The following is a 27,742-nucleotide window of genomic DNA, read 5'->3' on the forward strand; positions in this document are numbered from 1 at the left end:
GCTCTCCACCAACTGACTGACTTTTCCTCCTCCTCTTATTACTGGTCCAGTAGGACCATACAAGTAATTTTAGTCCTTCAGAAACTCTGTATGCGATTGTACGTGTCTTTCAACTATGAGTATTAATGCAGCATTAACTTCAGGTGAAAAGAATACCTGTAAAAAAGCAAATCAGAATTAGAAAAGAGTTTACCACAAATAATTATCTGTGGATCCTTATTACCACCTTCAGGATACTTTCCTCATTGTTGTTTCAACCTTTGATGCAATCTCAAGTTGTTATAAATGCTACTTCCAAGAAACAGCAGACACAAAAGGCAGAGCTTAATGTTTCACAATGAATATCCCCTTTATTACTGTGATCACAAAAACATGATTTTTACAGGAATGTTTAAGTGAACGTTAATTGAAGCGATTAAATTGTTTCACAAAGATCAGGTAAACGAACTACAGAACACTGTATCATAAAGAACAAAAATACCAGCTTTCTGGCCTTGCAGTGCACATTTCAGTGCAAGTATTAAGACACAATAGTGTTCAATTCAGCAATGTATTGCAGAACATCATGCCACAGTCCACTTCAACGAGGGTCAGGACGTGCAGCTTGTTAATAAAATGCTGTAGTATATAAAAAAAGCCACATGTTAATTCATAAAATATATAGTGGTTTATTTCGATGATTTAAAGTGATTTCACTGTGGAATTTAATTTTATCCAGGAGAAACATATAGAGTGTCTTCTCATTTGGAATATTCTTCCTTTAGGCAATGGCTTTGGCTTCAGGTAGGAATGCCTCCCAGTATTTTATTAGCTTGAAGAAAAAAAAAAAGAAAGAAAATAAAGAATCACTACAGCACCAAATACTTTAAAACAAATATACCTTCCTCCTTCGGGTGAAGTAAGAACACAGATGCTGAATATTATCCACTCACATCATTACATGATGCAACAAAAAGATGATTAATATGTCTGGTTAACAGTAATTATTGCACGTTGAGCACTGTATTACAGAGAATGGGTGTGCAAGGTTAATTTGCTACTTTTGCCTCTAATGTGCATCACGTTTTTGCTGCTGTTGTTCTCAGTTAAAAAAGGCTGAAATGTTATAGTGCTGGAGTGAAAACAGAAAAACTCCAAATACTCTTTAGGGAACAAAGCCTGTTTCTGAGTCACTGAAAACTACTTTACTGCTTTACAATGTTCAGTAATATATTAAAAAGAGCATTAAGCATTTAAGCGCTCCAAGTCTCTTCAGTAGGACTAAGCACATAACTAGCAGAATTTACTCCAGTGATAAAGAGCAAGCATTATTTGAGCTTCACAAGAACAGACAAGACCCTCCCCACACCCTCTTCCCCTCACAGGAGCTTCTCCCTTGCTTCTCAGAAAAGAGCTGTGCAAGGAAGCACAGTAATAGCTGGGAAACTGCAGTCACCGTTTTCTCCAGTCCAGCACATCTGGAAGTAGTTCAAAGATTGTCCTTTGTAATTAAGCTGGTATGTAACATCTTAAATATTAACACGTATGAAACTTAAAAATTTTTCTTACCTGCTGCTGTGTTTGCACTAATGACTCTAAGTACTTGATAATAACAGTTTTAAAGTCTTTCACTCGTTCCTTCTGTTAATAAATAAATTATGGCATATTAACCTCTTCACCGATTTTACTTTGCATGTCAGTATTATCTCAAGTAAAACTAACATTGACTTAGACAAAATTATACATGCCTCAAATCTTCCCACTTCCTTGCGAATCGTTTTGGAGATCTGTTCAAAATCTTTTTCCCCTTGCTGAACTTTTGTCTCCCACTGGCAAAGGAAAGACATGCAGAGATGAGACTTTTGTGTTTCCCACTCAGTCAATCAGTACGTGAACTTTCTCATACGTTAACAACATTAATACAGGAAATGAAAAGGACCTATTCATCCTTTGGACAAATTATAACTTCCACGTATCAATTTGCAGAATACGATGACATCAGATTAAACGATGGTACCTCTAACATAATGACATTTGTAGATGACAAAAACAGCTCAGTATCGTTACTGACAAAAGCTTATTAAGACCTTTTAGAGAATCTTTAGCAATGGAAAAGGACCTCTACAGCTTTATTAGACGTTACTTTGCTGGTACTGCTATAACAGGAACCTACATCTGTGAGCCTTCTCCGACTGCCTACCAAATTGAATGTAGAAGAGTCTCAGAAGTCAGTTTCCTATGCTTTCCTAGTCCCAGAAAAAAATGATTAAATCTTCCTCTCTGCCCATGGTCGTAATATGCTTATCTCTCTGTTAGAGATGACAAGCTCACACATTTTTGGTTTCCCAGTTACAATGTATGGTGTTTGGGACAACCGAAATGGTCTCTTTTTCAGAGGAGACTGAAGAGACAAGAGGAGTAAAAAAGCTAATGTGGGTAAGAAGAACATTAAAGAAAAATTAAGAGAAAATGGCATTACAGCTTGGGGTTCTTGTCACAATGGGAGGGTGGCATTTGTCTAACAGTACTACATGACAGTAGGTTATATTCATCCTTGGTTTATACACATAGACATCTAACTACACAGTAAGATCATTATCATCAAACATCATCGTGTAACTAGTAGGCTTGCTTTTGCATCTACTTTAATACATCTATTCATACTGTTAATTTATAGCATCATACAGATAACGCTGTAAAAAAAGTTACCTGCTGGCTGCCATTGCAGACACAGTTAACTGGTATTTCAAATGCCAATTTACAAAGTGAAACACAGAAACTAACGTATCCAAGTAACTGTTACCTTCTGCAGTAAAAGGCAGCCAGAAGACAACACAGCTGTCAGTGGTGCTCCATATACACAAAAGCATCTTGTGCTGCATTATCAAGTCACTGTCATGTTATGAGATGAATCTGTTCCAATAAGTATCTGGACATTTATATTTTTGGTTTACATTTACTCAGAAACTGCTCATGTTCACATATACATTTATGAAGCCACACATTATGTCATAACTAGATTTGCTTCAGGGAAACACAAACTGAGCAGTTACCTAATAACCGAACAATACAAAGCTGGGACAAGGAAAGGATAGACAGCCTGCCTATTCTGATCTACCACTGCAACTACAGCTGTGGGAGACTTCAATGTCTGACTCTGTACAGACCCCTGTCCTGGTTTTGCCACATACAGGTACCACATTTAACAAAAATTATCACTGAATGATGACCTGTCATGTAATAGTTTCCAATAAGGAGGAATTTCCCCTTTTCAGTAATGGTATTTTTATATATATAAATGGTATCTTTTATATATATATATAAAAGAATAGTCCTATATATATAGGACTATATATATTCTTATATATATATATATATAAAAGAATCAGCAACTTTGAATCTATTTCAATGGCAACTATGTTTTCATTCCCATATTCAAACTAACATCCTTCTATGCTCATAAAGTAATGAGGAAAAGTACACCCTTCAGGAACAACACCATTAACCCTTTTCATGTTGGGACTCAGAAAGAATCACTGGCTATTTCTTACTACTGTCAATATTCAACCAAATTTTGGCTAAGGAATGACATCACTTGTACTGTGAACAGATGAATGACACCAAGAGTACCAACCAGAAAGAATGTGGTCACATAAGACTCACACTAAGTTTTCCCAGTAAACAAGGGCTTTTTTTAAAGAAAAAGAAAGCCAAGTTAATGAGAAACTTCAAAGCCATATGCAAAATACACTGAAATGTAAGAAGAACAAAGCAGCTTGTGATTAGAGAGCAATGAGGAAGCCAAACAAAATAACTGCATAAAAGGGTTCGAAATCTACTGTTCTCCCATTATTTAATGAGAGAATACTGGTGCATAATCAGAATGCATTAATGTTAAATAATTAAGTTGTCCTACCTCTTCAATTTCCTTAGTGAAGCATGATAGAGAAATTGTATAAATTATGACACTTCAACATGTAAGACTTATTTTTACTGAAATCACACCATATATACATACATATATATATGGGTAGATATACGCTGCACAATAAAGCAAAACATGGGAACAGTTCTCCATTAGTTCTTTGTGTTGATTGTTTTTTGGTGAAATTTTAGCATCTTAGTCAAGATGCTCCTGTGTCTATCCAAGTCATTTGTTAAAACGTAAATGCAATTCAACTCGTCCTTTTTCCCCTCCTCCCATTTCCCAGACTCTGTAGAGACAGCCTTCAGCTGCCTTCCAGATCTCTACAACGTGTAGAAATTGTGCACATTTTAAAAATAAATTTCAACAATTTCAGTAAATATGGTGGGCAGCAAAATGAGCAAGCAGTTCTTAAATAAAAATGGTATAAAGTAGTGCATTGATGCAGAATGAATGAGTCAAAGCAGAAAGTCTGATCTCCAAAATAACGTTTGATAACATTACCTCTTTTATCTCATCTTTAGCTTGCTGCAGCTTGTCAGGTTTGTTGGCAAGCTGGAGCTTTGCTTCAGCTTCACGTTTCTTTTGTAAAGTAACCTGAGCATCTTGCCACTTCTGCCAGCATTTCATTCGGTGATCAAACACACCCTGTGAGAATGAAGGCATTTATTAAACAGCTGGCATTCTTAGAGGTATTTAAATTTCTTGTAGGAAAAGCTATTTCTGAATAAAGCTAGAACAATTATACTCAAACCTCACTACGTCTACCATGTCTACTTGCATTTCACTTAACAGCATGCTTGCACAGCTAAATACCATCTATAAATAACAGAGGGCATTCATTCAGGAAGCCTGTTCAGAGTGGGCAGTGTCCCACAGTACACTGTGTTTCTCATTCCAGCAAAACATTACCAAAGCAACCAAGGGGGGTGGGAATGGAGAAAGGCAAGAGAATATGTTGACAAGTCCAGAGGTAATTCTGGATAAAATTCTCAGACATCCCTTCCTATGTCAAAGCCGAGTTACACTCTACAGTATGACTGACAACAGAATCCGATGCTTTCTTTAATGACACATAGATCCAAATTCTATACTGGTTTCAAATTTAAGGAAGCTTATAGCTAGCCAACAAATGTGGACAAATTATACTCTTGCTTAGACTTCATAGCATATAGCATGCCCCAAACCCATGTACAATTTGTACTGCTTAAAGAAGATACTGACCAGTTACATTTTTTCTATATCCTACAAATTCATCCATATTTTTATTGCTGTAATAACTGATCACAAATTCGTTCATTTTACTCTGAGTGAAAGGCAAAAGATCTGTCTCAAGTGTGTAAAAAATGTGCATGTACATACAAACATTCATTTACCTTGAAGGTGAAAGTTGAGGACTGTGACTTTAAACACAAAATTAGCTCTTGTTTGGCCAGTACTCACTTTTACTGCAGCAATGAGACGAATGTAATCACCAAGCAGCTCTGAGAACATGTAGAAATCAGCAAAAGCTTGTTCCTGATGCAATTGATCTATCTTTTCCTCAACTTCTGCAAGCTGAGACAAAGCCCTGGACAGAGCAGTGTGGTCCTCAGAGTTACCTAGCATGGCAGCACTTTTAGCAAAGGCAGCTGTGTTGGCTGAAAGTTCTAAAATACAGAAATAATGTTCAGTACAATGTAGTTGACTTGCTTTGCAGCACAGATCAGCCCTAGTGCAATCCTAACCTCACCAAATATAAAATAGAAGATGTATTTCCTAAAGCTCATGATAGAATGCACAAGACATTCACAATGCACAGAACTCTCCATCAGCAGACGTTCTGCTGACCGTATTATCACCTCTATCAGGAGACATGGAGAAAAACATCACTGTGTATTCCTATGTATTTCACCAGAACACCACCACAAGTGGAATTTAATTTTTGTTGGACTGTCCTACTGACTAAAGTTCTTTAAACTGCGCATAACGTTACACACTGTTATCTTTTGACACACATCTTAGAGGAAAAAAAATACAACAAAAAAACACAACTTATACCTGCATGGCTGACTGGTATCTTTGAAACCAAAGTTCTCAGCTTATTTACTACTAAGCACTACGGCAATTGTTTCATCAAATCCCAGGCAAGTCACCTTGTAAAAAGTTAACTCCTACAAAGGGCCTTTGGATATATACATATTTATCCAAAAGACTTAGGAATTGGAAGTGCAACCTTGTTTGCAACTCTGCTGCTTTTGTAGAATCCTTGGAACAGCAGAAATGTTTGCAGACACCTTCATACACATAATACTCATGATTTCAATAATCTCTTTAAAATTTAATGTCTGTGTTTTTTACACTATAGACAACAGTTCATGGTAGCATCACGAAGAAGCAACTTTATGCACATTTGAAAGTGCAGAGTTGAAACATAATCTATCAGTTTTAGCACAGCACAGTGACACCAAAAGGCATATTCATGGTCTCACACTGCAAATAACAGTGGTTTTGTTGTTGTTTTGTTTTAATCTAATGGAAAGCATCCTTTGACATAACAGCTACACAGGTGATTAAAACATAAACTTGCAGGCAATACTTCCCTCTAATACAAACAAATCCGAAGTTGTTATTTTTAGGTTATCTTTTCAGAAAAGTTTACCTATACAGCAGCTTGATGATGTACCGTTATGTGCACCAAATGAATAACAGAAAATTCCTATTTTAGAGCTTAAACTCATTTAGCAGAGCAGTAAAGAACCATAAGATGTTTGAATTGATTTATGCAGTAACTTTTTTCTCAAAAAAAACCCAAAAAACTACTCTTGCCATTAGATCTAGAGATACATTTACAGATGCCTACTGCAGTAGAATCACTTGCTAGGTATGGTATTAGATCTCTGCAAGAAAAGAAAAAAACCCATACTAAATCAATATAGGAACTTTTAAGTTCAACAGAAGGGATGGCTGATATTCTAGAGAAAATTAAAATGAATAGCAGGTATATCAAATTGCTACAGCAGTTTATGGTAAAAGGTACAAGATTTTTGCACTAAAATTTCCTGCATAACTCTACTCATTAGTCAAGAGTTCTGACACGGTAATTCTCCCTCCATCACCATTTCCTAAACTTAAGTTCATGTAGACACACAAAAGAGAAGCTACCTTTTCTGTGGCAGACTAATGCTTCAACGCTGGCATGAAGTTTTCTAAGTTGCTGATCCAGATTCTCAAATTGCTGCTGTTTTTCTTCAAACCACTGACAAAAGATGAAAGAACCAAGCATTACAAATTAGATTACCAACAACATTTCTTGTTTAAAGAAGCAAATTACCCATGTACTGCCAGGGTGGTCAACTGATACAGCTAAGAATCCAAGCCAATAAGCAAATTAATAACACATTTTCTACTTCTACAGCCTTAAAATGCAATTGTTGAGCCTCATTAATTCGTCTCATTATTCAAGTCGAAAATTCAGCTCTTACTGCATCCGATTCATTCATCTTGATTGTCATTTTGTTGACAGCGTCGGCAGCCTTGTTCACCATCCTCAATATTCCTGCTCCACTCAGAGCTTGGGTGTTAACCGCTCTCGGCAGCTGGAATTGAATGACAAATAAGAGCAAACAGACTGGTTAAAAGGATGGAGGTTTAACGGGGCACAAGGGGGAAAAGAAAGGATATAGTGCTTTCTTTAGTCCTATGTGTTTCAATATAGTGGAATCTAATTTCTTGGATTTACTACTTTTACATTCTCAGAGGAAAACTTAAAAATATAGACTATTTACTTTTCTTCTACATCTTTACATTTAAATGGAACAATCAGCCAACTTGTCCAAAGTTATTATGAACTAGCTAAAGGTCCTAACTAGCCACCTACACGCAACAGAGAATAAGCTGCCACCACAGGAAGAGCAATGCTTACAATTAGAAGAAAGAAATTATGTCAAACACTTCATTGTAATGCAAGATTTATACTGTATAAAATCTTGAAAGGTGGACATATTTTTGCACCTAAATGATGAGTATTGAGAGAAACAGCATTTGCTTAGGTATTCAGAAGGTAAGCTAACAAATGCTAGTATTATTCAAATTAGTCTAAAAATGCTGAACGAGGTGGGGCACCACATCAGGCCTTTCACATCTAACATTTTGTCTTGCTAGTACCATTGTCAAATACACTGAATGCAAAACTAAAATACTACCATTAGCCAAAAGACGACTCAGTGTTACAGTAAGTCCACTATGCAGGTGTATAAAGAGATACCACATCTTTAACAATATATTTAATTCTGTGGAAGGTGGCGGGAGTCCTCTACTCACAAAACATCTAGATTGTTCAGTAGCGCTGCAAGCAGGATCACGTTATCACACTGACAAATGCCAAGAAGGACTCATAGAGGCTAGAAACCTGTTTCCAAGGCAATTAATTTCCTAATCTTACTTAACTATTAGCAACATCAACTACAGATGGTGACTGTGTGCACAACAAGCATCAGCTAGAAATGCAGAAACCAACTAATTCAAGAAGTCACTGTGCAGCAGATGGCTATTGGTTGCTACAAGCTCATCGTCTCCCAGATGCACGCACCCACCATCACCTAAGTATCCTTCCACTATTCTGTTCCATGGACCACTGCAGGATACAAGGTGCAATCCAGTTCTATCTTAGATTAGCTTATGAGATTAGGTCTCAACAGAAGGAGAATATATTACCTCATACGTCACGATACCAAAAAATAAACAAGAGAACTTAAAATACCTCAGAATTTTCCAAGAACTGCCTTAAATCTGGATCCTGTAACAAGGTTGGGTGTTTTACTGTTCGTTGTAGATACCTATGATTTTAAAAATTAAAATATTAGATAACAGATTTAATGTGTCTGAGAGCAATGGAAAAATCCCATCTAAAAAGCTGTTACAATGTAGGAAGCACACAACGTCCCTTATTACCTAACAGGACTTCAACACTTGTAAAGTCACTATAAAAGGGTCAGGGAATAGTCCAAATTTCAGTGTTATTCCACTAAAAAGCACCGTAAGTTTGTCATCAATGTCCGCAATATTATACATTAACAGGAAGTGATACATTATACATATAGTGCTTTGTAGAACTGCCATGCTTCAAAAGGCCATGAAGGCATAACAAGTATGTGATACTGCCAGTTAAAATCTGCAGACAGAACACTATCAAACAACCTTCTATACTTTTTTCAAAGTTTAGTTTTGCCTCAGTCTTGGCTGTGAAATACCAGATCAGACCCACGGCATGCACAGATTGCTTAGAATCTCCTGGAGTGCTGTGGAATGGAACACTCAGTTGAAAAACTGAGTCCACCGATGAGTTATTTTCTCCACCTGCCATTAGTTATGGTCACTGGATCTCCAGTGCTTCCTAAGGAAACTCAGCTTTGCAGTGAAACAATTTCATAAATTAGATTGTTCAACTTTTCCTTGTGTGTTCTGATAATTAATAAGTTTAAGTTGCTAGGTCAAGCAAATACATTTTTCTTTAGAAACCTGCAACTATAGAACCACTCTTGGTCCAAGGGGAGTTACTGACTTCTTCACTGGACACCAGTGCCTGTTGCCTGAGGACATCTGCTAGACTTGCAGTACATAAGTTCAATACACCAGAAGACAAATTTCAGTGAACTCAACAAGGCTTTACTCCCACTTTCCCCACAGCTCTGGGATCATGAAAGAGGAAACTGAATCACATTTATTCGGTTTGGATTTCTGGAGCATATTAGTATGTTTCCCTTGGGAAACAACAAAACCACCACTTTTAGATTGTATTTGAACACCTTGACAGGGGTGTAACTTTGAGATTCTGAAAGCAAAAGCCAGCTAAAACTGACATGATGAAAAAGGTGCTTCTTGTCAGGTAGTATTTTCACAGTGTTTCTGAAAAACACCATCAAAAATCCTGATGAGTCCATTCCTCAGTATAGGAGGTATACTCATCATCCACTAGAACCAGTAGAACAGCAAAACTCCTTCAACAAATAAATGGAAGAAAAAAACATAAAGCACATATACAATGAATTAAGACTTGTCCTAATCATAGTTCTATTGATCACATGAGAAAACAAAGGGGGAAAGCAGTAATCTCTGTTACTGACAGAGACTTCAGGTTGTGTGTGGGAAAATGTCAGCTCATTTATCTAAACCCAATTCCTCCAGTCTCTATTGTTACTCCAAGTCTTTATATCTCATGGCACCGCTCCTTTAGCAACAAACTTGCTGTTTAAACACACATGATGTTTCTTATTTCTACTCCAGGTGACAGAACTACTTCGTTAACTTCTGGGTGCAATTTTAAGTGGCAAATGTTAAGTCATACACCAGTTTCCAGTGACAGGTAAGACAGTGCAACCTATCAGTATTTGGAAGCTCAATATCTGTTCAGATGTTTTTCTATTATTAAGAAAATAGATAGATGCTAGCAACAGGAATCTAACACGATATTTTTTTGTTAAGACTGTATGCCAAAGACTGATTGATCTAGCAGACAAGGTACGAAGTTCTCGACTTTTCAGAGTTCCAGAGACAAACTAAAAGCTTTGACTGCTGCTTATTTTCCAGTTTAACTGAACTGAAACTGTTGTATGGAATATTGTTCTCAAATGAGGCAATCACAACACGGCAACAGTTTATTAAAAAAAATCATATCTACAAGCTCATATATCTGCACAAGTTTTGTTAATGCATAAGCAAGCTAATGAAGAAAGTTCAGATTACTGGTTCTCTGCAGTCTCAAAACTAAGCACTGATCAGCTAGAGAGGTGGTAGATGCAATTAGCCATATAAACATGTCCACATTTGCAGGTATTAATGGGATTATACTATTTTTTTTTTTTTAAACACAAAAAAATAGACAGCGGCATACAGTCTTCAGAACACACCTAAGCACAGATGGCTCCGATCCCTGTTAAGGGAGGCTAACAAGTTTTGGATACACACATTACCTTTCGAGAGCTGCTCTTCTTTTTTCTACAAACTCAGTAGATGAAGAATCTTCCTTCCCTACTTTAACCTTGGTCATGCCTTTAAAGAAAATGGCATCATGTTGATTTTAGTTTATTACACAGAGTTCATTAGTATAGCTGATATGATTAGAAGGTAAAGCTCATCTAGGTTCAGATATCATAAGCAAAATCACTAAAAATTACTACACAGGAACAGAAAGAACGAACGCTGCAGGCTGCATGGCCTTGGAACAGTCCTGTGAAATGCACAATTTTCTGTACCACATTATTGTGGTTAAAATGTTAAAAAAAAAAGAATAGCTGAATTTAGGTTTATGAAGACAACATAAATGATCAGCAGTCTTACTGGCAGTCATCTTCAAAAGAAGAAAACACACTAATAAAGCAGAATAAGAAAATAAGCTTGTAACCTGAGACTTACTGTTTTTTTCATAGCCAATATTTTCTTTCTACTATAGTTTAAGTTTCAAAACTGATCAGTTTTTAATAAACTAATAGAAACCAGGCAGTAGTTTCAAGAATTCTGAAAAACTGTAAACTGAACAGAGAATAAAACAGTCAAAATAAAACAGACACAGCTTTATACCCACTTCCTTCCTCAGATGAAGTCAAGAGTGGCCAAAGAACCACAACTGTGGAGTTCTTGGTGTCTTGTGGTATGTGAAATATATTCAGCTTCAGCAAGAAAGAACCCAGACTGGTTGATGTCAGTATTTTTCTTACTCAAGATTCATACCCAGAGGACTTAGAAACCCAAGTGCTATCAAAAACACCATGACGCACTGAACATTCCAAATCACTCATATTTTCTAAAGCATGGGAGAGTTATGTTATAATCCAAACATCCCATTTCTGCATGTAGAATATTTCTGTTCCAATTGCTTCTGTGCTTTTCAATCTATATGTTCTGAGTAGAAAACTCTGAAAATCTGAAAAAGTATTTCGTGGCCAGTTAGTTCAGCAGTTTCCAAAACTGTTTCTCTCTCAGTTGTTTTCTTAAAAATAAAATCAATGATTTTCAAAACAGATGTATAAACAAGGCAGTTTGGATGAATGCAGAACTCCGGCTCACCAATACTCAGTTTTATTCTGTTGTTCCACAAGATATTTGGTAATTCACCACTTGCATTTGTGAACCGTCTCAAATGCAGGTCCCTCTCAAGCCCCACTAAATAAATAAATGATAAAAGAAAATAATAATTATTTTAACTTAGAACTCCAAGCCCTATAAATGGGGTAACAGAATGAAAAGATTAAGGATTTTGTACAACACACCGCACATAAAACTGGATGTAGGTTGTTCATATTACACCTTAGAATAAATGTGTGATGTAAACTCATTTGCCATCCTTTACCTCTCAGTTGTATCTTAAACCAGAATCCTTTCACTCCTCCAGAACTAGACCACATATGCCTTGATAGAAATAAACAGCAAACTTACTCTGAACAGCAGGCAGTTCAACTCTAAAGTATGATTTTCATGCCCTCCTGAAAAACAATCTAGAGACTCAAGAGTCTTCCCAATGTATCCATATCTTAAGAAAGTCAGTTCCTACATTAATGACAAGCTGTTGCTCTGATCAGCTTTACAGATGAAACAACTGAGAAGAAGAAAAGTTCTGTCATTCCCTACAGATCAAATAGCACTCTAATGTCCAGTGACTTATTTACACAGAAAAGCCACTAGACTTCCACAAGTTACTTATTTTAAATGTTTTATTATCTTCTAAGATCTTTTCCTACTTAGAGCTAAAAAAAACTTAACTTACTTCAGTATATAAACATTGTTCTCTACCAGATGGAGCAAAAATCTTATCCATCAAGGCATTCAGTAAGACTAGTGTCAGAAATATTTTTAAAATTACAACTTTGAAGAATTAACTGAGCATTCCACCATTCACTATGATTAGAAGAAGCAAACTGAAGTATCAGAGAGGTGAAGTATGTATGAAGCTCTGTGTATTGTGAGCAGCTGATAACAACACAAGTTAAAAATAAACCTTCCTTCAGCATCTCTGTTTTGACAGACTAATTGGCTCTTGAGGGGCAACGGTGAAGAAAGACTAGTAGATAAGAAACAGAGCACCATGCATTAAGATGAATGTCTTTCTTATTACCAACACTGATCTGAGTTAGGAAGAGGCCACAACCTAACTTTTCAGCTTAACCCTAACTTTTTAAAAATTGAAAACAGGAGGAATATATATTGTAATCTGGAACACCTGATAAGAAGGAAAAGAAAAAATAGCCGTGCAGAACAGTAATTACTTTAGAAGCACATTCGGGTATTAAAATGTTTCATTGCTACCACACCAATTAAATGACATGCACATAAACCTTCAATTGCACAGGAACTAGACTTACCTACAATACTTTTTTCTGGAGCTGGAGGCACAATGTAACCAATATGCATGTACTTTGTTGCTAACTTGCTGTGCAAGCCCAGAAAATCACTGAATCTTCTTTTAACAGAGAACTCACTTTGGTGAAACATAGAAATGGATGTCTTGGAAAAAAAAAAGAAAAAAAACAGTAATTTTAGTGATGACTTGCTGATACATTTACATAGATATGATACAAACGTACCTGCAAATACTTGTTGAACTAGTTACCTTTGTTGTTACTCTGTATGCCATATAAGCGTTCATGCCATCCCCTGAAAGAAAATTAAAAGACTTATCCTAGAATTAGTTACTTTAATCCTCCCAGATACTTTTTGATCTCAAATACACATTACTCGTATTTCCACTTAGATACTAAGAGCACCCAAAAGATAGCTGAGTAAGAAATAAGGCTACAATCTCAGAACAGCCTCTAACAGGACACACAGTCTGTCATTTGACTTCTAGAATGAAGAAACTTACCAACTTTCTCTGGGTCTGACACATTGATTTCTATATCAAACAAATCTCCATTTGCTTCCTCTTCAATCTAGGAAAGGAATATTTAGCAAGTTAATACACACTCATATTATGTGCAGGTACAAAAATAAGAGAACAGTGAAAGCAGAAGTCAGTATGCTCGTGTAATTAAAATCCCTTCCAGACCCGTCATTCAACATTATGTGAATGTAATTTCTCGCAGTGCTCTTAATTTCAAGCCTTCCTGCAAAACCTTTTAGTATGGCAGCTTCTTCTCAGGTCAAGCTGGCCTCAGAATTTTTAGTAAATATTGACCTTGTGGGTATACTTATTTCATTGCCTCCAATCCCAGCAGATGCTGGAGTTAAAAAATAAATAAATAAATAAAAATATATTAAAAAATGCTCTTGTTAGCAGTGTTTCTATAATCTTTAAATCAAAATACAGATATTTGGGAAGGAAGAAGTCACGGGTAGAGAATTCCTGATACTTGCCTAGTTTCTAATCACGCAGAATTTTCATGCAATTGTACAAAAGTTTGATAAAACAGAGATCTAATGAAACACTGTGCCAGTAAGGACAGTATGTTGGGGCAGAAGAGGAAGAAAATAAGAAGAAAATGACATCTTAGAGACTCTGGGGAAGGAGGAGTTTTTGAGTCACAAGCAAGTCTTGATTACACATTCATTTAACACTGACACTTAGTAAGAGGATAGTGTAGAATGAATACCATTTGCCTATGTCCTGACTCTGGATGGAACATCAAATTTAAATAGCAATACTTAAGTCATGATCATTTTTAGCTGTTTGTTAGTACACAGGATAATGCTAATGACTGACACTTTCAACTCCACATTAACAGCTACTTAATAAAACCAAGTTAAAATCAGTAACTTGATAGAGCTGTTATAAAACATCATTAACATTTCTCCCATGTTAAGCTCAAGGCTTGCTCCTACACCCGCTTTTACAACATCTAACCTGCAGAAATGCTGTGTGTTACTTCTTAATCTGTACATCTCCAATACAGTTAGGTAATGAACTACCATGGTATTTTTGAAAGAGTCAAATGCATATCAAAGTTTAAGTGCCAAAAATACAAACAAATGTATACACGTTTCTCCTAATCAAAGCATAAACCTGTGAAATTATATTTAGGAATTGTAATTTAAAACAAAATAAACAGACAAAACAACAAGAAAATAACCCACAACATTCAAAGTCCAAACAAGACAGTTCCAAACTTGAGGTATACCTCTTCTCTTGATCTATCAAAACTTGAAGGGGCTGTTCCACTTTTTGATTCCATTCTAGGAGCTACTAATGTAGTAGGAGTTACAGGAGTGATTGCAGGAGTTGGTTCTGGTGAAAGTATCGGATCCCTCTCAGGACTGTCCAATAAGACTTCTTCTGTGGCTTCTAGATAAAGAATTTGAGACAGTTTTTGTGTAGCTGAGACAGCTGCCCATCACAAAGATAACAAACACACACGAAAGAAAGTGACAGTGTACAAGTCTAGTAAGAGCATCTGTAACAAGCACCTACTTGTGCTGGTAACTTCTTTAAGTAAGTAGTAAAACTACGTGCATCACTTAATATTAGACTACAGTATGATTAGTATTATAATTGTTTTTTCTATGCAGTCAGGTAAATAGTCTTTTAAAGCATTCATAGAAGTTTACAGAAATAAGTGACTAAGAAGATACTTTGAAAGAGAATTAAGTTTTTTCTGTTCTTAAGACTATTCTTTCTTGGTTTCGTACCCTGAATGACTAATTTAGTCATAGGCTAATTGCGCACATTCAGCAAACCAGTATGCTTTAAAGGAAGTTACACAATCATAATGCAGCCTTTCGCCCCAAAGCCCATAACCTAACAAACAAATATTTTTATCAGATGAGGCAATCTGACTTTTAAGATCAGTTTTACTTTCAACAGTCTTCTTGGGGCTTATAATAACTCATTAGAAGCTGAATACTTGTTTCAGAACATATACTGTTCCTCTACACTTCAGGGGGACCTGAATCTCTGCACTGCAAATCTTGCACGTGCTCCTTGACTAGTTGGTTTTGACCGCTGGCAAAACATCTTCCTTCTGTCTAACGAGAAGTTCCTGTTCAAGTGATTAATGCTGTGGTTCTTTCTAAACGTGCATTTGCAAGAAATTCAGTTCCTCAAAAGATAACACTGACCACATAACCAAAATCTGATACAGAGACTGACTCCACCACTGATTTCAGAACGTAACACCAACTAGACTTCCTGCAGTCAGTTCCAACCACTTTACCAAGCATAGCTTCACGCACTAATGCAGATCCACTCTGAGTCGTGCAAAGTTCCCCAAAACAGTTTATTATGCAAATTTGAAAAGAGCTGCTCTTGCAGTTTTTGTCTACATAACAGCTCAATTTTCAAAAGAAACTAAGCCGCATTCATTCCACTTTTCAAAGCCTGGTACACATAAAGAGTATTACAGTATTACAGAATTGTTACGGGTTGGAAGAGACCTCCAGAGATCACTGAGCCCAACCCCCCCTGCAAAACAGGCTCCCTGCAGTGGGCTGCACAGGTGGGGGTCCATGGGTCTGGAATATCTCCAGAGAAGAATAATCCACTGCCTCCCTGGGCAGCCTGGTCCAGTGCTCCGTCATCCCCACTGTGACGAAGTTCCTTCTCATATTAATGTGGAACTTCCTATGCTCCAGTTTATGGCCATTTCCCCCTCTCCTGTCCCCACAGAACACAGAAAAAAGGTTGGCCGTGTCCTTTTGACTCTCACACTTCATATACTTATAAACATTAAGAAGACCCCCTCTCAGTCTTCCTTCCTCAAGGCTGAACAGATCCAGGTCACCCAGCCTTTCCTCACAGGGGAGATGCTCCAGGCCCTTTATCATGTTCGTGGCCTTGTGCTGGGCCCTCTCCAGGAGATCCCTGTCTGTTTTGTACCAGGGAGCCCAGAAGTGGATACAGTACACAAAGCGAGGCCTGATCAGGGCAGAGCAGAGGGGGAAGATCACCTCCCTTGCCCTGCTGGCCGCGCCATGCTCCTTTTAATGCACCCCAGGATCCCACTGGCCTTCTTGGCTACCAGGTCACACTGCTGGCTCATGGCAACCTGTCAACTACCAGGACCCAGGTCCTTCTCTGCAGAGCTCCTCTCCAGCAGATCATGTCCCAGCCTGTACTGATACTTGTGGTTATTCCTTCCCAGGTGCAAGAGTGGAAAAATTGTATTTTTCTTTCTTTTTCTGTAAACAATGGAAGAGTGTGGGTGTAACTTAACAGTCTTGCTCCTCCATGAGCACTGGAGGCAGAAAGCACAGACAAATACGTCCAGCTGCTACATGTGGAACTGGAAGCCAGTATTTCAAACATCAATTCATGATCTAATTACTTACTCTATGGTAGCAAGTTATGGATGGACAGTATTTAAAGTCATATCTCAAAGCACTTAAAAATAATGCTGATACAAAATGAAGCACTGACCACAGTGTTCCCCAGATGCAAGAGATCTACAGGCAAACATAAAGTAATTCATTTTAGGCCAAATAAACAACAGAGTGACTTTTATACTAAGAGTGAAAGTGCTTAAATGAGTTTAACAAGGTAGTTTGCTTATTTACAGAACCAAGAACCACAATAGTTATGGATGCAGCAGCAAACTTTATTAGCCTCCAACAGCAGATGGAAAGATTATTTGCATCTACCTTTACAGCCCAGTTTTATATAGTTCTGCTGAAGAACTTATGGGTCAGCAGAGATGAGGTAATGAATATCTAAAAAAAGATTATTTCAGATATTTTCTTATGTCTGTCCAGAAAAACTACAGCAAAGAAACTTTAAGTACAGTCAAAAAAGTCTGAAAAAAGTATCCCAGATCCAGACTTCAATACAGACCTACATCTTCCATAGATATTAAGGCTTGTGCACGCGTCAAGTCTAAAACAATTCCCTCATGTATTCTTATCATATCATTTCTACTGAAGGGCTGGATTAACACCACTGTCTAGCAAAATGGTCCTAAGAAAGAAAAAAGTAATTATACTTGTGAGAGTATAGCACCTGAACTGTGTGGCCTTTTAATTAATTATCTTTTGTAGAACTCCCATGCTGCCAGTGATACAAAGCTGGAAGTTCTTCAATGGGATACAACAGTATTATGCAGACTTCCTGATCAGAACAAGACACTGCAAATAGATCTAGTTCCATAAATTGCTTTTTGTCCCTGTTTTAAACTCCACGGTGCCTCAGTCTGTACATAAACTGCCCTTCACAAACCAGTTTTAGTTGTGTTAGACACGCATTATGTCAGATGCTTTCAGTTCAATGCAATATGCATTTAAAGGAATGTCTTCCACAGAAAAAACTCAAACTCATTAAATCAGTCTCATTCACTACCTCACATCACTCACTTTAGTTGAAACAATCTGGCTGCTGACACCTGTTCCTTCTGTCAGGTTCTCATCAATATTTAATCCAGACACCTTCTTTTATATTACCCTGCCAGATTAGAATTGGCTTTCCTAAAACACATCCATTCCAGACAGCTCTGGAATGCCTTCATATATTGTGCAAACTACTAGCACTAGAAAGCTCCATTCCTGAAGCACTGTCTTTTCAAGTCATAAAATTACGTAACATAAATACAAAAGAACTAGGAAAGCCCTTCTGTTTTTTTTTACTCTCCTATCTTAAAATAGTTTGAGAGAGTCAACAAACTGGTCAACATATTTGAAAATGCCCTAAGTAAATAAAAGTTCAAGTATATGGAAATTTGATTAAGTTCAGAATAAAGATAATGTAGTTGTGTATACAGATACCTATAAAAAATAAGCCCAGAACTTATTTTCAAATGGTTGTATCGGGGAATCTATGAGATTAGATTAGGATTGAATTCAAAACAGACTGCAAACTGATTCACCAACAACTAGTAGCAGGGAAAGCATTACTACTGAGAACTGCTAGCACACTATGCAGTCTCACAGTACATACTACCAACAAGCTGACACCTAGTAAAAAGATTTAACAAATGCTAGAGTCATACGAAATAAAAACAAAACCAAAAACACCCAAAACTGTAAACCACTATCAAATTAAGAAAATTAAACTTTTCTATTAATAAGTTTCCCAAGGTGCCACTTATTCAGCGTGAGAATAATTCTTTGCTACCCTACAAAAATATATATTGCCACTGCTACTCTTGAGGCAACACATGCAAATTTTGTTGGAAAAAGTCCCAGATCTAATTTATCATTGAAATTAAAATTCATCTCATCCAAATAAGTCATGTATCACTTTGTTTTAACTAAAAAACAAGGTAAAGTCTTCTCAGTTCAAACTGAAAGGCTACACTCCAAAACATTTTCACAATGTACTTTCAGTATATTGTCAGTGTCAATATGTTAGCAATTACAGAACAAAAAATTCTGATTAAAGAAGAAACTTGTCTCTCCTTCCTTATTGCTCCTGCCAATTTTCAAGTTCAGAAATATAACAGCACATTTCAGAAGAACACAGGACTTGAAATAAATATAATTGGTGAATCCAGTAAAGGCTGCTTATGAAAGCTACTGACACTGCTAATACTGAAATTTACCAGTTCATTACTTAATGAACTTTCCAGGAAGCGTACCTTTTGACATGATAAGCAATGGTTACAGTTAGTTGTAGTATCAAATTGTATCAAATTAAAATTGAAGTTTCCATTAAAAGGAACTGCATCAAATTTCCTTACAGCCAGGCAATGAAAATGACTTTAAATAGAGAGAGAAAGCATTAACTCTCCTTCTCAGAAAAGCACACTCCTCAGATTCCAAGAGTAAGAGTTTGTTTACACAGACACTCTAGAAGAAAAAAGTAATTACCAGCAAAAAGATCTTCTCTATCATCATCTATCATTTCTGCTGGCTTTGGACCATTGGAGTTTGTGCTGAGATCTTCTGCTGGAAGACTTGCTGGCTCTGGAGATGAAGGACTTGACTGTTAAAAAAACAACAACAACAACAGCGAAGTGAAATAACTGTCACACAACTAGTTCCCATGCGTCAGCATGTAGGAATTACTGCAACAAACATTCTTTCATTGCAAAGAAACGAAGATGTACAGAAAAGAAACCATGTCAGCTATTTCCATTTCCTATTCCTAGTGTAATAACAATGAACAAAGGATATGATATAGTCTACAGCTCTCTATTTCTTTGCTGGGGGAGAAAAACGTTACTCATTTCCTCAAACTTCAGTAACACGAAACAAAAGCTGCTACAGAAGTATCAATAATAAATTCATTAGTATTGCTGATTGTAATTTGATTACTGAGCTCCTTTACAGACTTAAAATATAAGGCTTATATTTTTTAGATTTGGAAGTGTAAACAGAAAAAAAACCTAATAACCATATCATCAAGTTCTCTGTATCAGCTTTTTCAGTGATTTTTAAAAGAAGTTGATGCCTCTAAAAGAACTAAATTCTTCTTGTAGCCACAGGCAGTTTAGGTATCTTTGCAACAGACTGAATTAGGGAATTATTGCTATAGATGATAACATTGTACTGACATGTAAGCTATGCCTGCCACAGTTGCACATTTTGTGCTTTTTATATTTTTATTTGTTTGTTTTGTTTTTAATCATTGAGGCCTAGAATCTGCCTTGTGAAATGGAAGACACTCAGGAAAACAGAATCAATACTGAAGCCGAGGCACCAAATGCACAGCTTACTCAGAGAACAAATTACTTTCAACTGAAGATCAGCACCGCAATTAGCAAATCCTGTTCAGTAAGTATCAACCACAGTTATTCCAGCAGTCCTAGAAAATTTGAAGAACTCACTTCCTGCAGTTTTGTCAAAGATATCTATTTAAGGAGTTTTCAGCAACAGTATATCTGCTCGTGAATATGTGCACTTCACAAGGGGTGTCTGTAAACTGTGCCACTGCCTGCTTCCTCGCTTTTGCTGAGGATCACAATTCAAAACAGATAGGAAAGGTTTCAGGTCATACTTCAACAAATGCCAAAAGAGTTTAAAAACGGCAGCAACGATCCTGAAAAACAATAGAAAAACACTGAAATAATCTGTCCAGATTACATATTGCACAGTAGCACAGCCAACACAACTAAGGGAGAGGTCTTCCTCACAGCTGGTTCTCCACGAACAGTAGATGTTCTGACATGACATACAGAACTGTTGCTTTACTTCAAGCAGCACAGAGTAAGTTCCTGGCCCCTAAGTCAATCCAAATCATAGTCATCTGAAATTCTGGTCAAATCTAGCACGTAAGGAAGGAGCAGTTGAGGTCTTGACAGAAAATAAAATGTGAAAATAGCATAAAATTGCTTTTCACAGGACATATGAAATCAGCTCTCTCTTGACATGGAAAGGTGTTAAGCTTTTGCCTACTGAAGTGAGAAGAAGGTGAATGAAAATCCAAGAATAACAGAAAACTGCATTCATTTAAACGTAAATCCTACTACTGCTGCAATGAGAAACAGTTCCATACAAACAATAGAGATCATAATCCTTTGCCAAAGGCTGCCACTCCTTGAGAAGCCCAAATATACAATAGGGAAACAAACAAAATAACCCAAAGTTATATGCAACAAAAGGAGCAGCCTTTCAGAGTGTTTGCTGGACTCTTCCCTAGGGCCTACAAGGAAGGTCAGTGTGGAAGCAGTGAGGAACTCTAGGCAGGAAGGTGAGTTTGCAAGCTTAGAAGCAAGCAGTTCACTGGACACACATACACTTCTCAGCCCATACTTCCATCCATACCCAAGTGATCACACAGAACATACAGAACTACAAGGTAATAAAGCTGTTCTTCTTCATACTGTAAAACATGATCCTAAGTTATATTACAAGATATAAGTAATTTAGAAGAAATGAACTAGGACATTTAAAATTAACTTTACTTCTTGACACGCTTTGTTATTCTACAAACAATAGTACAGACAGTTTGTTTGCATTATGTGGGTGTTCTCAAATTACTTCAGTGTTGACCTTTGCAAGTAACACGTTCCAGAAGAAACAGCCTACCTCTGCGTACAGCTTCAGCTGCAAGTTCAGGACTATGCACCTCAGCTGTGACAGCAGAGCAACGAAAAGCCTGACTTCCCCGTGAGGATCAAGCAATTCAGAGTTTTATCCACAAAAGCCATTCTGCACACACACACACAAAATCAACCCTTACAGATTACTCATTTCAAAACAGTCTTGCTGATGCTCAACTTCAAGCAAAGCCCCATTTGTGTATTTGAAGATCTATGGTTCAGCATGAAGTGGGTACTCCACCCTAGCACAGATGCAGAATAATGTGTAGTTCATTTCTGCCAACTCATCTCCCATGAGAAACAGCTGTAAAATGGCCAAGCCTCCCTGAACATTTGGTGCATGCAGCAGATGGTATCTAGCTTTATCCCTTATTTGTGCTCCTGATTAAGGAATGGCGAAAAAATAAATAAACAAAAATCACTGAAGATTATTCACATCTTCAAGGCATTCCCTTAATCTACTTTGTATTATGTGAGGTAGCTATTTTGCTAACTGACAGTTACTTTTCACTATACTCAGCTCCTAATTACAAAAAAGAACCCTAGCAGAGAAAAAAAAAACAAACAAAAACTCCTTGAACTCTTGAACCTGATCCACACATGGCATAATATGACAGAGTTTATGTGTCCAAATCAGCAAAATATCCAGAGGGCTTAACCTAGGCCTTCCAACTCTGAAGCAAAGTCTTTGTAGGAACAGACATAAACAGATGGAAAGATGGCAGGGGGAGGGCTGTCCCTGAAGCTCAGGTGGAGAGCATTACCTAAATGAGATCCCTCAGATAAACCCTAGATGCACCACAGAAAGCCCAAGAAACAAAGGTTATTCATGCAGCTGTTAAAAGCTGTTAAAAAGTTAAAATGTCTAGACTCTTTGCAGTAAGATTTCCAGTGAAAAAGACACCCTATTAATTATTTACTATATGAACATAACATAAAATTTGTATCTGTTGTGTAATCTGACTTTCTGTTTTTAAGAATAGTAAGTATTAAAGTTTAACTTTCAAGATGATTTCTGGGCAAAGCGTCTTTCCTTCCAAATAGCCTTTTGCTGATAATTCCCACCTTTCAATGGCCCTCAGGAATTTTTCAGCTTCAGTCAGGGTTTATACAAGATGATTCCTTGTCTGAACATTAACTTTGGATACAGCAACAGCTGTTTTTTCTTTTAGAGTTTTGCAGCAAATTTTTGTCTGTCATCCTCAAAAGCCATCTTCAACAGGACAGCTGTTCTCAGTGAACTACAGAGACATAGAAAGCCACTGTCCCAAATCTGTCAGAACTAGCATCAGTAATGCCTAATCATCTAACTATTCTGTTCAGCCTTGTCAGTGCTACGCAACAGCACCCACAACAATACTGATAATGAAGCTACAGCTGTACATTAAGAGAGCTTACTCCAAATCCTCCAGCTCAACTTTGTCCTATATTGGCTATGATATAGAGCTAAAACGTCTAAAAAAGGCTGACAGAGAATCCAGTACATACACAAAGCAGTGAACATCTAAGTATCAGAAAATAAAGTGTAGATAGACACTAAGAACACCACATCAACAAGACATACACAGGCAGCATAGCTGTTCACGAGTTTTAAATGTACCTTATGCCAGTGATTCACCAACCTGTTTATTTCCTGAAAGATATATGCCTGCAAAGCTGCTGCCTGACTCCTAAGCAGAAAGAAATACAGGGGTAGCATCCAACAACCAAAACACCAGGACATCTGGATATGCAGTACACTTAAGATCCTGCTTTACTTGCTCTCTAACAAACAGATTCCTAATGACAAGACTTGCAACCTGACCAGGGAACCTGCTGTAGTAAGTAGGGGGGGGTTGAACACTGCATGATCACCAGAAGTCCCTTCCATCCACTGCGATTTTCTGTCCATGGGCACATTCCAACCTACAATGGCAATAACAAGGTCAAATTTCTTCCCTTTCATTCTGAGTTATATTGGCGTGTCAATAAATGAGTAACTTTATAGCTCTGACGCAGGAAAGCACAAAAACAAGTTCTCACATTTTCTGTTGGCTGAAGTTACAGCCCTAAATGTTTGGTCATCATCCATTTTCTCAACCATGGGGTCTCCCACAGACCAAATTAACCAGCTATCTCAACTCTGCCTAACCTCCTTTGGCCTGAATATAACACGCTGACAAAAGCAAATTGCCATACTGTTCCAGTTTTTGAGACAACCTCAACCATTTTCACCAAAACAGCATGGACAGAAGTACACAAATCACTGCATGGTTAAACATGGTTAAACAGAATAAAGACAGAGGTAGAAGAGTGAGGTTTCAGTGGAAAGAAACAGAACGCACACAGCCATGCCAGAATTAACTAGTAGGTGCTTCCATCATAGACTGGATTTAACACCAAGAAGCAGGACATACTTCCAATAGAATCTGGACTTACTTCTGCAGACTTACTTCTCTGCAAAGTTACAGTGTTCAAGGACTTAATATTTTGCTGTCAGATATTTTACTGAGATTGTTACAACCTAAACCATATTTGTCTCTGTTAAATTAAACACACAACAATAAAGATAACTGGATATGTGTGTACTTAACATTCTGCCTACTATACAAAAAAACCCACAAACCTAAACAACAACATATTGCAGGTCTTAGGCTAAACTATTAAACTGTCAATGAGATTACATACACACCCTGACCTAAATGACAGTACTTGATAGATTACCATATCTACTGCATGCTCATTATTTTAAAGCGTCTCAGTGTATTTGTCCAATAATAGGAAAAAAGAGAAATAAAAACATCAGTTGAAATGAGTAGGTGGTAACTTAGCTATGCGTTCACACGGCACCTGCTTTACAGAAGAGAGGGATGTTTGCTGAAAACTTAGAAACTAAGTAAATCCACGGAGGGTTATTAATATTACAGTGCTACCTAGGTACCTAGGGCACCTTGGTCCTCAAGCTATGAAAAACAGTAGCTGGGACTGTACTGCAGAAAAGCACCAACAGATATAATCATCAGTAACATTCTTCACACAACACACACCACTGACTACCACAGGAAATTCAGTCTTGGCTTAGATGGATCATTTGTCCAATTTAGTGTGGTTGTTGTCACTGATGAGAGCAACTGCAGCAGCTAAAGACAGACCACCCTGTGACCACGAATTTAATGGGAGATATTCCATGAGGCATTACAATACTGTTGGTACCATGAATACTCTAGAATCACTGTACTGCTCAGGGGCACTGAGGATATCTAACCAGGAAGGAAACGAGCACTGTACCAGCTTACACAAGCTGCTGCTCAGAGTTTTCAAGTCCTATTTTCACAGGAAGGGAAGTGTTCTCATTAACTCCAACGCAGCAACTTTCCAAGCCCTAGAACATTCTGCTGCTACGCCCCAGAATTTCCAGATGTTACAGCTCAGTGTGATGTTTCAACATTTTGCATTATAGAATTAAGATGCTTTAATGCAAGATGTTAAATTTCAGTCTTTTTCACAAAGAAGGCCAAAGCTCAGCTTTGTTCTCTTCATATTCAGAGAAATCAGCTTGAATTAAACAAGCCTCCACTTGATTAGTCAACAAAGTTAGCGAGCCTTCCTCATAAACAGCATTTAAGTATTTCACATTTGCTGTTTACAACTTACATTGAGTTCATATTTTTTCAGAACTAACTTGAATGAATCAGTGTGTGTTTTCAAAGGGACTTTTTAATGCGTAAGCTACCTGGAAGACTTATTAGCAGTCTTACACAGATGAAGAAGGAACAGGATGCCTTCTGTGCACTTCAAAGAGAATGAAAGCAGGATAAAAGCTCAGGGGAACCAAGAAGATAAATTAATCATATCAAAAGCAAATGCTGAGCTCCAAGACAAACCCACTAAGAACCCTTCCCACAGCAGCATCCTCATATAAATTGGCAGTAGGCCTCATCATCCCTTGTGATGCTCACCTGAAGTATCTGCAAATAAGTATGTGATGCACGAAGAAGAGCGCGATGGCATTTTGTTGTTACTTTACCATTTTGAAATAGCTACTCCAGGAGTATTTATTTGATTATAAACATCAGGATGGAAGCTTCGCAAGGCCCATACTGTGAGATACCTGTCCCTCTTCAGACTAAGGTGCTCTGTACGCTTCAGTTAAATTACTTAGAATCATGCTACTGAGAAGTTTAAACTTCACGAGCTGTGAACTCTTCCTTCCAAATCTGCCATAAAATCATAAAAGCGATGGTCTTCCCTAAATTCTGTAGCTGATCAGAGGTCAAAAAATGCTTTACTGACAAAGCTTTTTAAAGCTCATCTTTAAGCAAAGCGGCTTCCCCTTTCTACTTTGCCACTTTCCTCCAAATAAACAGCATGCAAAAGTAAAGTGGCAAAACAGAAATGCCAACCAGACCACTCAATGGAAACTGTGTGGGCTTTTTTTGGCCAGGATCAAGGTAAAGAAGTTTTCAGTAACTACATGCTATCATAAGATGAGGACTTTACACTGTAACTGCGATTTAGGCATTAACTGCATCATGGTGTAGAATTTAAGCCGCAACAGATTTATCACTAAAAATGATACATATGTTTTACTGTAGTCTTTCTAAACGGACAGGAAAAGACTCCAGTAACACAACATCGCACAGGGATGGACCGAAGTCTGTTGATATAATGACATCAACTGCAGGTTGACAACACGTGTTATTCCTTTACGGCACAATTCCACACATCTTTTTTCTGCCACTGCCCAAATGATGCATCTACAAAAAGACAATAATCTGAAGGAAGGCACTATCTTTAAAACACACCTAAGAGTCACTTTGTATGCTGACCCCTTTTCGTTAAGAACAGGCAGCAGCCACAGAACAAAGAAATACGCACTGATCCTATTAACGCAAAGGTCACGGACAGGAAACTTCAGGAAGAGGCACAGCCACGTTTTCATTTATGAATGGCTCGCTGTTTACAAGAAGAATAAGGTTTGGAACACGCCTCCCACGCAGCAAGAAAAGCACCTGCCTCACCGAACAGGCACACCGGCTGCTTTCAGAACGAGGGGACGTTCAGGCAGACACTGTCAGGCCGCGTTTTTCCGCCGTTTATTACCTCTTGACAGAGCTCTGGCACGGCGCGGGGCCCACCCCTACCGCGGGTTTCGTGCCCCTCGCACCGCCAGCCGCCCTGGGCTGGGCAGAAAAGAGGCCCCCAGCGCTGCGGCGCTTGCAGAAGCGGTTCCGTCGTTTTCTTTATTATTATTATTATTATTATTAATATTGGCACGAGAGCGATCTCGAGGAGCGGCGGCGCCCCGAGGGGCCGGGCTGCCTGTGGGAGCACGGGTCAGAGCCGAGAGGAGGAGCCGCTCCCGCGGCAGGGCCGCGTACCGCAGTGACAGGCAGCGCCAAGCGAGCAGGGGCCGGGCTCTCACCTCCAGCGTGGACACGGTGCTGGTGAAGAGGTCCTCGCCGTCCTCCAGCTCCTCCAGCTCGGCCGGCCGCGTCTCCCCCATCGGCGGGGGTTCCCTCTCCGCCGCCATCTTCCCTTCAGCCCGGCCGCCAGCGCTCACGTGACTCCCGCCCCGCCTCTCGGCACGTGACGGGGAGGCGGGAGCGCGCACCGAGGCGGGAGCGAGCGGCACAGTGCAGTATGGCAGGGGGTTGAATATCAGTTTTAGTGTTATCTTTCACTCGTTAACAAGGACGTGCTGAGGTTTTAGAGAAACAGAATAGAGAAAAGAAAGAGAATAAAAATCAGGATGCTGGAGGACAGCTTTCAGATTTACCCTTACCCCGAGACCTCCAGCTTGCAAACCACCTTTCCCTTGCACCTCACCCCATGACAAACATGTGTACAGGACAGCTATATCACCTTTCCTGTCCTAGTTTACTTCTGTTCTGTTCCCTTTCTCCCCCCCTTTCCCCCCGAAAACTGATTAGCCATAGGCTAATACTGCTGCGTATGTGCAGCAGCTTGCTCAGAGTGCATTTAA

General features: G+C 38.2%; 1 protein-coding gene across 3 annotated transcripts; it reads right to left on the reverse strand.

Moving 5' to 3' along the window:
- Positions 1 to 325: 325 nt before the first annotated feature.
- On the reverse strand, positions 326 to 27,335 carry SNX2 (sorting nexin 2). Of its 3 annotated transcripts, XM_072359072.1 has the most exons (16): positions 27,182 to 27,335; positions 19,604 to 19,718; positions 14,992 to 15,155; positions 13,740 to 13,806; positions 13,488 to 13,531; positions 13,240 to 13,381; positions 10,855 to 10,933; positions 8,646 to 8,721; positions 7,369 to 7,482; positions 7,049 to 7,142; positions 5,348 to 5,553; positions 4,409 to 4,552; positions 3,896 to 3,907; positions 1,728 to 1,808; positions 1,549 to 1,620; positions 326 to 811 (listed from the first exon to the last, which is right to left on the reverse strand). In XM_072359072.1, exons 1-16 carry the CDS (start codon positions 27,287 to 27,289, stop codon positions 761 to 763), a joined length of 1,569 nt encoding a protein of 522 aa, XP_072215173.1. In that variant the 5' UTR covers positions 27,290 to 27,335; the 3' UTR covers positions 326 to 760. The 3 variants fall into 3 exon arrangements, with proteins under 3 accessions (XP_072215173.1, XP_072215174.1, XP_072215172.1); XM_072359073.1 differs by lacking the exon at positions 3,896 to 3,907; XM_072359071.1 differs by lacking the exon at positions 3,896 to 3,907 and having other exon boundaries at positions 4,394 to 4,552.
- Between the last annotated feature and the right edge of the window lie 407 nt (positions 27,336 to 27,742).

This window comes from Excalfactoria chinensis, chromosome Z (assembly GCF_039878825.1).
Source record: "Excalfactoria chinensis isolate bCotChi1 chromosome Z, bCotChi1.hap2, whole genome shotgun sequence".
Lineage (NCBI taxonomy): Eukaryota > Metazoa > Chordata > Aves > Galliformes > Phasianidae > Excalfactoria > Excalfactoria chinensis.

Coding starts and splice junctions, on each gene's coding strand:
- SNX2 (XM_072359071.1), bottom strand. CDS start 27,289: ATGGCGGCGGAGAGGGAACCCCCGCCGATGGGGGAGACGCGGCCGGCC. Junction 19,719..27,181: donor GCACCGTGTCCACGCTGGAG/GTGAGAGCCCGG, acceptor TTTTTTTAACAG/TCAAGTCCTTCATCTCCAGA. Junction 13,532..13,739: donor GTCAGACCCAGAGAAAGTTG/GTAAGTTTCTTC, acceptor ATTTTCTTTCAG/GGGATGGCATGAACGCTTAT.